The sequence below is a fragment of the Glycine max genome, chromosome 14, assembly GCF_000004515.6.
Source record: "Glycine max cultivar Williams 82 chromosome 14, Glycine_max_v4.0, whole genome shotgun sequence".
Taxonomy (NCBI): Eukaryota; Viridiplantae; Streptophyta; class Magnoliopsida; order Fabales; family Fabaceae; genus Glycine; species Glycine max.
The window spans coordinates 4,045,764-4,056,887 of record NC_038250.2 but is presented as its reverse complement, the minus strand read 5'-3'; the positions used below and the strand labels follow the sequence as shown (position 1 = coordinate 4,056,887).

The 11,124-nt window shown below is 28.9% G+C and overlaps 1 protein-coding gene across 1 annotated transcript; it reads left to right on the top strand.

Annotated features, from left to right (window-relative positions):
- The first annotated feature begins 6,305 nt into the window (after window positions 1–6,305).
- Window positions 6,306–7,074, top strand: LOC100813858 (uncharacterized). Its single transcript, XM_003545578.5, has one exon. It carries the CDS (start codon window positions 6,390–6,392, stop codon window positions 6,804–6,806), a length of 417 nt encoding a protein of 138 aa, XP_003545626.1. The 5' UTR covers window positions 6,306–6,389; the 3' UTR covers window positions 6,807–7,074.
- Window positions 7,075–11,124: the final 4,050 nt, after the last annotated feature.

Sequence of the window (11,124 nt, the reverse complement as noted above, 5' to 3'; positions counted from 1 at the left end):
CATATGGATCGCCAAATGACCATATTTATTGTAGTTCATACAAATTGTTAATTCGTATGAACCATACGGATTGTCATGAATCCGTATGTTTTGAATTTTTTTAATATGCACATCTTTTTTTTCATCGACGAAAAATCGTTAAACTTCATCGTATATTCGTAAACAACACACTACCACTAATGACAACAAATACTAACAAAAGGATGCTAACGAAAGTAAGTTACACTAAGGAAGTACGGTTTTACAAAAAAAAATGCTACAAAAATGAAAAAAATAATCTATTATTTATAACCAAAAATATTCGTGAGAACATTTTCGATATTTTGAAAAACTGCTAGGTGTATCAGTAAAAATGCTAGATGCCCCCAAACACTTCCCTAGTCCAATTGAGGCAAGAAAAGGACAAAAACAAATTACACTTGTCTTCTTGTGTTTAAGACTTATTATATTTATACTTTCTCTTTATTTTTATATTACACTAAATTCTCCTAATTTTGTATTATCTATTATAATGTGACCCCTAACCCAAACACAGTAAAAAAATACTAACAGAGAAGCTAAGCATGTGACCTTCACATACTTTTTAATGATTTGCTTTTTTTAAAATCATCTTATCTTCTTCCTTTAACAAAACCATTTTGATTTCTTCCGTAGATTTTGATGCACTAACAAAAATAGATTTGCAGATCTAGATTACGCTTGTTTAAACTTCATTTTGCAAGCAAACATTCTCGCCTCCATTCCTAATCCACCCTACCATGCATCTCCTAATTAAATTACATCACCATGCTCATCGATCACTAGACAAGAAATATATGTAGTTCTTGCTGCCACACTAGTAACAATAAATTTCATCTCCTAAATTACATCACCGTGTCCATCAAAAACTGAGTTATTAAAACAAATTTGATGTCTAAATGATACTTCAACCCGAACCAAACGCACACAAACAAAAAAGGAAAAATCATTATGGCCTCAAAAGCACGTCCTCGATCTATTGGGTCTAACCCTAAAGGAGTTTGCGAAACTTGAAACCATCATCAACACGCATCACAAAATTGGACCCTTTCCCCCGAAATCTCCACCCCATCAAAGTGCAACGCATCGACACACCAGCGCGCACGGTGTGGCTCTTGGTTTGAAGCTTCGCAAACCTGCAGAAGTACAAGCACTTTCGTGAAGAGCTGCAACATGCGATCACTGCCAATGATACCAACGCCCTCACTGCCACCATTCAATTTGAGCGTTCGAATCTCCGGAATTTTCGAATCCAAAACCCTAAAAAGCGAAAATGCGTGATTGAGCTTTTGAGCCAAATCTAGTTCGTCAACTTTTACTAATACAAATGTTTGTTTATTCTGAAAAGGTGGTTTAAGATCTGGTGATGAAGAGATGGGTGGAAGAAACACAGATGGGGTCTTTTGTTGTCATTTCACTAAAAAGTTAACATCTTAAGTTAACAGTGAGATTCAGGGGTGCTAAAGAAATAGATTTTAAGGGAGAAAATGCGAATGTAATAAGTCCTAAACAAATAGAAGATGAAGTGTAATTTGCTCGGCTCAAAAGACAAACAAGTTATAAATTCTGAAATGCAGATTCATTAGGATACAGTGAGGAAAACCGATGAACAACTATCATGAATAAGATAAAATTGAAATAACCATAACATAAAAAATAAGATCTTGAAATACACATTCAATTTTAATATTTGCTTCATGGTAAATGAAGAGCTAGCGGGAACATTTGGCTGTGACCAAGATGAATGAGAAATGCCACTTGTAGGTGGAGGCAGCATTATTGGTGCAAAGGTAGATGGAGATGAGGAAGAAATTGATATTGCTGTTTGGATCTTTGTGGTGATCAACAGTGGTGGTTAAGAATTTGTATTCATGAAGGATAAAAATAGCCGTTGTTATTAGTTGTAATGAAGCAAAATTGTTAACGTGCATTTCGAAATGGGATGGATTGGGATTGAAAGAAAAATTTATAAGAAAAGAGAAGAAAAAAAATAAAGATAAAGTAATAAATATAATAAACTATATAATAAGAAATGTAAAAAAAAATGTAGAAATAAGAAGGAAAAATAAGTACATATTTATAATTATTCTTTTTTAAAACCAACCAAATATTTGTTGATCTATCAGTGAATCACACCCCTTTTATGTAAGCTTCTAGAATAATGTATTTTATTATTTATTTTAGTTAATTAATTTCATTTATTTTTAATTTAGTGTTTTTAGAGTTGAGCTCAAATCCAAATCAAGCAAAAAAGGAAATTCATTTCTGAGCTTTATGTTAGTCCTATTAAATTCCTCAAAACAATAGTCCTATAATCTATATATAAAAAAAAGACCGGGCCTATAAAATAACAGTAAAAATAAAATTAAATGAAATAACATAAAAATATCGAACAAAACTAATTGTTGACACTTGGATATTTTTTTATTTTTATAAGAAGCATGGGAACAACTAATAGTTGAGATCGCCAGATGCTGACCTTTTTTTAATTACTTCCATTATTGTATTTTCAGAAAAAGCATAAATTGAACTCTATGAACAGAAACAAAAAAGAATGTAGCGCGGCAAGCAGAGAAGCAGTTAAGCTGAATTTCGTCCAATAGATTTTAGACATGATGCAACATGAATTTTTGTCCCTAAGTAGGAGTGAGAATAGGTCAGGCCGGTCGGCCTACAGGGACCTACAACCTAACCTACATAAAGTCTGGTCTGAACTGACCAATCAAAATCGTAGGCTTAGACTTTTTTAAAAGCCTATTAAATTAAATAGACCATACTTAGGTTTATTAATAAGTCTTGTAAACCTGATAGGCCGGCATATATATATATATATATATATATATATATATATATATATATATATATATATATATTATTTTTTGGGTATAATATATAATATTATCATGTACCCTTTTATATTTCTCATTATTTTGATTGACTTTCTTTTTTCTTTAATTTTTCTATTACGTTCTTATTCCATAAAATATTAAATATTTATTGTGAAGAAGGTTTTTAAAAAGGCTATAAGTCAGACCAGACTTTTAAAAAGGCCAAGTCGAACTAAAATAAAAGTATTTGATAAACTATAGGTCAGACTCAGACCTCAAAGATTCATCGTAGACTAAACTCAAACCTTTCAAAGTCTGGTCTAACCTATTCCCACCCTTATCCCTAAGCAACAAAATATGAATCAAGTAAAGCATATCCTTCGCTTAATCTTTGAGCATTCCGGCACCCAAAGTGGAGGGAAAATACCCTTAATTAGAGTTATTATTATTTAGAGTGACACAGAAATGAGTGAAATATAATAATCGGTGGGTACCCATGTTTTAGATGGTTTTTGTGCCCCTAGTTCCACCAATTAAACTCGTTTCCTTCCGCGTTTCACCTTTGAATTTGCCCACGCTTTTTGATACTTAAAATGAAGACTTCCCACAAAGTTCAACTTCAACTATGCGTTGGCCAACCGTTTTTGAGGAAGCCCACTGACTCAAAAATCAGAATGTAACCTCGCCTTCAATAGTCCTAATTCTCCCAACAAACAAACAAATAATATTCTTTGTGATCATTTGACTGTTTAAGCAACATAGTGCCTTTTACCAGACAAATTCTCTTATTGATTAATACTTTTAGTGCATATAGTACTATATATAGTACTATTTTCTTTTAATATTATATCCATGCAACTGTAATGTTATTTATATTCAAGGAAGGAGGATCTTAAACCATAGACATAAGCACAACTAATTAAATACTTGAACTTGACCAGTTGACCTTACACGTCTCTTGTAACATTATTAAAAAAAAAATTTCAAAACGGTTTTTTTTATCTCTTTCTACAATTGTTTTTTATTGTTCGTCGTTATGAAAAATAACACTTTTCATAATGATTTTTAAACTATCTTAAAATATTAACTTTTACATCGATTTTTCAAAAAAATTATCTTAAAATATGCTATTTTTTATTTAAAAAATGTGAAAATTTAAAAATGATTTTTCTACATAAATATCTTAATATCGTACATGATAGAATCTCATTTTCTTATCGTAGAATGCATTATTTTTTTAAAAATTATCTTAAAATATATACTTTTTAAAATGATTTTTTGAAAAATCATCTTAGAATATATTTTTTTAAGATAATTTTTTAGAAACTGATGTTATTTTTTTTAATGTTTATTTTGTTTTACAACAAACCATGCTTTTTATGTTTATTGAACTGGAAAAATTCAGCATTCTAGGTTCAGGGCTTACAAAAGGAAATGTGACCTCTACCTCCCACACAATTCTCTTTATATTAGATTTGTATCTTCTTTATCTTTAGGTTACTTACCCTCCACACTTGTGTCTGTTTTAAATTCTAATTACAATTAAGCTAAGTCCTCATTTGAAAGTTGTTGGGCTTTCTAGGGCCCAAGCTGAATCTTCTTCTGTCCTGGTAATGTCAGGAATTCAACTAATAACTAATTAGGCAGCTTTCAACAAGTCAACCTTTCTATTTTTAGATTACCATATTCCACATAAAACTAAGTAAAATAAAAGAAGGATTTTCTTTACAAGCAATTTATTGGCAGAAATTATAATGAAGATAAATAAGATTAGCTTTTGCCTTTTGAAAGCTGAATTGCAAGTATACAATAGAACAGATCACACCACAAGGTTGTATCTAACAAACAACAAGGACAGAGGACTCAAAATTGAAATGACAGAAAATGAATTATATAGGCAAGCACATTCAGAAACTATTTGCTAAACTATACCTAATACATTGCAGTTTTAGAACATGGAGACTAACTAAATAAGTGAAGAGTTAATGCAAATGCATAGCTCAAATAGAATAATTATTTTACTATTTCAAATAAGTGAATGTTATAAATTAATTTGAGAACGATTAGATGAGTAAATAATCAGATACTTGTATTTTAGCCTCTTCCCATGTTAATCCAAACCCTTTACCAAAGATCTGACCATCTACCTCAACCTAAAACATGAGAAAATTATTTAAGAACTTTCAAAACTTGTTAAAAAAACTCTCATGAAAAAAAAGAAAAAACCATACAAGCTTCAATTGTCAAAGGAAAAGGAATTGAAGAAGCACTTCTGAACTTATCTGATTTGATTATTCCACTACTTTATTTGTTAGTCGCTTATTCAATGCATGCACTCTATTTTGTTATTTCATTGTTTAGTTTCCATTCTTCTAAAGTAGAGGCTTCACAAACTCAAATATAACTAATTATTTTATTTTATGAGACTTGGTTAGAGACTTCAAATCTAGGATATGAAATCCTATATGACTCAGATGCACTTGAAAATGAGATTGCTCTTCTTTAGGCAATGGTTAATTACCAATATAATTACGACTACTAGCAAACCCACCAGCATCACCGTTACTGGAACCACAATCATCCTTAGCATGAGACATATATATATAGAGAGATGTATCTACAAAATCATTATAAAAAGGGTAAAATAAGACGATTATTGAAAAATCATTGTGAAATTATTATTTTTATTTACAAAAATATTATGATATTATTTTTTATGATAATCATTTTTGCTCAACCGACGTTAAATTAACGTTCTAAAAACATATTTTTGTAGTAGTATAACATGCAAAATACAAACATATTTAAAATATAATCTACTTATTTCTTTTTATTTCCGCTAGGTATTATGATACACATAATATACCTAAAATATAATGTTACTAAAGGAATAATTCTTTTGTTCTTAATTATAAGACCTTTTTTTAGAAATTTATTTGTTTTTTTATAAAAATATTTTTTAATTTTTAGATGCATTAATTATTTTTTTCTACATATTTTTAATTATTTTCTCTTCAAATATTAATGAAAAATAATTAAATAGATAAATAATGAAAATATAATTCTAAAATAATAATATAAATAATTGATAGATTTAATATGATTAATTAAATTTATTATTTTTTAAAAGACATTAATAGAAAGATCCTTGGTGATTAATAATCAAGGGAGTAATATATGAATCCTAGCATTCTAGAACAAACATTTTCCTATTGGCGGCATGTGTGCCAAATAAAAGAACCCATTATTCAAATATATAAAGACCACATAAATATATACCAACATCGGGAAGCAAATGGAAAGAAAGCGTGTGACATAAAACTTGGTCGGCAAGCATTCGAATTCAAAATCCACGACTGAAAAGGAAATTAAACAACGGTCGCAAAGAAATTAAACCACTTCTCACTCATAAAATAACCAACCGCGCTACCCAGTGCTATATAAACCTCAATCGACCAACACAGTCTCATACCAAACCAAAATTCATCAATCAAATTCCACTCACTACTACTCTCTCTTTCCATCATTGTCCCCTTAAAAATCATGAGTGTAGAAATACTAGACGGTGCAACCATCGTAGGATTCGTGGAGGACGAGGAAGCCTTCAACGTCTGCGTGAGCGACCTCTTCACCCAACTGGACACCGACAAGGACGGTCTTCTCTCTTACGCGGAGATGCTGAAGGAGTTGCAGAGGCTGAGGGTGTTCGAGACCCACTTCGGCGTCGACGTGAAGCGTGACCCCGACGAACTCGCACGTGTGTACGAGTCCATGTTCGTGCAATTCGACCACGACTTGAATGGGAGGGTTGATCTTGAAGAATTCAAGGAGGAAACGAAGCAGATAATGCTTGCCATGGCGAATGGACTTGGATTTCTCCCTGTTCAGATGGCTCTTGAACACGATAGCCTCCTCATGAAAGCCGTTCAACGAGAGTACTGTCCCAAAATTGCGGCTTAAAGAATTAATATGCATATGGCGAAATTTTGCATCCACCGCGCGCAATATATGCATGCATGCATCATGCATGGTGGTGATATCATTTATACGCTTTGTTACGTTTTAATTTTGCGTCATTGATTCAGTGGTTTATATGTTTGTGTTTTGATTAACTTTTATTGTAGTTGTTGGCCAGTTGGGTACTTGCGCTTGTTGATTGCTTAACTGGTCATTGATCAATTAGAAATTAAATGAGCTTAATTAAACATAGAAGGAGCTTAATTAATTATCTATCGTGTCTTCTATCAGTTGAAAATCACTTCTCAAGTGAACACGAAGATATTAGATTCATCCAATGATTAAAAAAAATGAAACGAGAGGAGAGGAAAGAAACTAAGATTTCTAAAGTCAACCTGTCATTTTCTCTTTCTCAAGCCGCACCCATCTTCTATAAAACATTAAATTTTAGGCAGAAAATTAATTTGTAATAAGAAAAAAAAGTCATGTGACCCGCTCCACCCCCAAAATAATTAAATCGACAGCCTTTAAAATAATGATGATTGAGGCAAACATAAAAAACTCTGTCAAGTAATTAAAAATCTCTCAAATGATGATGGATGAATACAGAATTTAATAATTTTCTTTTATATGACAATTTTTTTTTAGTTTACAGTGGCAAAACTTAGGATTAATTAAATTTAAGACTTTACACATATATGTTACTCAAATCTCCTACTAGATCAGCCCTAATTGACTATATGAATGAAAGTGTAAATAAATTAAAATTTAATTTAAATAAATAGTGCAAATATTTTTCCACTCATACATTTTTAAAGTACCATGTATATTTTACTTGAACAATCTCTTTTAATCAATCTATACTTGTGAGATGGATTGTTATATATAATAAATTTTTTATCATATAATAAAATATTTATATTTTTTAGGTTTACTTCTTATTCTAGTACTGTTATTTTTTAAAATTTTAAATTGGTATCTTAATTATTTAATACTAGGGAAAATAGACACTTCGTGCCTAATTGTGTTTCTTGATTTTTTTAGTAAAAAAAAATAGAAGATAGTGGGCAATGAGTATAAAAATGTGTATACAGCAGTCTCATTCCCTTTATATATATAGTTAGAGATTAATTTGGTCCTATTATTTATAAAAGGTTCACTTTGATATTTTGATCTATTTATTCATTTCAATTTGATATTTTTATTTTTAAAGATTAAATTTGGTCATTTATTTTTTTTAAATTGATTTTATTTTATCCCATTTTCTTTGGCCAGCTCTAAAAAATTTCAAAAAATGAAACCAAATTTGGTTTTAAGTTGAACCAATTAATTGAACCCATTTTAAAAATAAAAGATTTAATTGATTTTTTAAAATAAAAAACAAATTGAACATAAAAATAAATTAAGGGATCAAATTGAATGTTTTAAAAATAAAATGATGACATTAATTTAAAAAATAAATTAAAAGACCAAAATAGCAATTAAATCCATTTTTTATTATTATATGACCATCAACACACAATAGGACAGTCAATTTATGAGAACTAAAAGATCAAGGATTTTTTTTTCTATCAATAGTTGTTAGCTTATTAGTTTATGTTAATGAGAGAAATTCAAACTTATGATCTCTGTCTCCCCTTTTCTCTTTAATGAATAAGTTGACCTTATAACTCCAAAATTCAAGGAAATTTCATGCTTCTTTAAATAAATAAATATACAAGATCTTATCCAACACTTAGCATTGATTTTTAAGCTATATTTGGCTCAATTTTTTAGTGTAAAAAATAAATTAAAGTTAAAATAAAATAAAGAGTTCAATCATTTTATTTCTTTTAACTTAAAGGAAATATTTTCTCTTGTCCATATTAAAAGACATAGTTTTAGAAGAAATTGATGGTCCAATTTATATGATTTTTTTAGAATTTTAATGAAGCATTTAATCTTTTTGCCTTAGTTGTCCTTATTAAATATTTTAAAGTATTTTTATTTTTTTATTGATATTTTGCATAATATTCTTGGACTTTAATGTTTTCATGATTACCTATAACAAGTTAATGATTATTAATAAAGACATAATTGATACATTAATAATATTGAGTGATTGATGTTCAAAGTGTCTTTCTTATCATTAGGACAGAGGGAATAACTAAAAAAGAAAAGAGAAAAAGAGAGATAAAAGAGGAAGTGAGTAAATAAAAAGTTTAGATAATCACGAGATAAAATAAGAAGAAATTATTAAAAAATAAATAGATAAAGACTAATTAAATATATTTTTTTTATCTTTTTAATTTTGATCTCATAAGATATTTTATTTATTTTTAGATCTTATATGTTTGTATTTTTTAATTTTGATTCCTATAAGTATAAACTTATGAAAATTATAAATGAAAAAAAAATAAGAATCTTACATAGATCAAAATTGAAAAAAGAATACAAATTTACATGAATTAAAATTGAGTAAAATATCTTATAGAAAACAAAATTAAAATAATGCCAATCTACCGAGACTAAAATTAAAAAATAAACTTACATTGAGAAAAAAAATATTAAAATTTACATAGATTAAAAATATATTTAAGTCATAAATAAATAACCAAAGAGATAATGAAAGAAATTAAGAAGACATTCTTCTAAGAATGGATCTTCACCTACCTCTTTTATTGCAAGGTTTATCCTTTCATCTCAAACTAAAACTAAAACCGTTGATTACATTATTTCTGGATTTTGTTTACATTTTTTTTTTTGGTGGAAGAGAGGGGATTTTGGTTACATGGTAACTTGGTTAAAGAGGATCTATTTTGTTTTTTATACTAAAGTTGCTTCCCTCAATTTGTCTTTTATCAACTAAATTTGTTTAAAATTTTACTTTTTCTTATCATTTTTATATTATTTGAGAGTTTTAAAAAATATGTTTCACCAACTTCTTTCTAACAATACAAAAAATAAAAATTACAGTAACACTCCCTCGGCTACAGCTAATTATTCTAATTACATATGCATTCCTTCATTTCTTTGTTCCTATAGAAAATCCCTAACCTTTTGCTAGTTATTACACTGATACCTCATGATCCTTTAACACCGTCAATTTTGTTTACTCCAACCGATGAAGATCATGTCTTTGATTCATTATTATTTTTTTGTTAAAATACCCTTCTCTTCTTTTTGGGTATCTGAGTTTGAAGAAAAAAAATAATTGCAGCAAAGAGCAACTTCAAATCGAGGAAGAACTCCAAACAGCATCCAAAATTTTTACTTTGAATCTCATATTAGGAGTTCTTTAGTTTGTGATTTTCTTAATAATAGTTAGAAGTAACGTGTCAATATCATGAATAAAAATGTTTCAACCTGTTGGAAAACTCGCAGCAGCATAAATTCCTTTCACGAAAATTAGTCAAATAAAAACAAAAGAACCCATTTGAGTATGTTGAATCCAAGGTATCTCAAAAACCAACTAAATTGTAATTGTTGAGATCTCCCTGTGAATATTTTAGTGGACCGCTAAGAAGAAGAAAAAGAAAAGGTACACTGAACTGTTGAACAGTGGAAGCGGCAATACCCTGCAGAGCTTGGGGGTGGAGCTTGAACGCAATGACAACTAAGAACGACAACCAAGAATGGCAATTTTGGATTGTCGGAAAGGATATTTTTGTAAATGAACTTTGAAAGTTACATCATACGACAGAAGGAGTGTCAAAATAATGCCTTCAAATAGAGGAAATATATGTATAATTAAATCAAATCTTAGAAAATATCAGTCTAATTTACAAAAAACAATCCTGCCAAAAGTTAAAACAAACCTGGCCTTTGATTATGTAACCAAAAAAACTAGCCTTAATAACTTAACAACATCATTGTCTTCTAGATCTACCCAATTTTTTTTAATAATTAAAAACATTTCATTTAACTAATAGGAATTTCTGTTCTCTACAAAAAGATTCACACATATTTTAATGAGAGTCAAGTCAGATGTGAATGTTTTAGAAAAACATACACGGGAAAATTATAGTGGAAGTTAGATGAAATATAGATAAATTGATTTTTTTATTCATCATAATTAGAATTTTTATATCTCGATGGAATCTCGAAGTATTTCAGAAATTTTAATGTTTGGATTAATTATGTGATTTATTTCATTTTTTTAGGGATGTATTTTGTGGAAATAATTGAAATCCAAATTTTCTTTTACAAATTTAATGTATGTTATTAATTGAATTCCACCGTGTGTGTGTGTGTGTGTATATATATATATATATATATATATATATATATATATATATATATATATATATATATATATATATATATATATCATATATATATA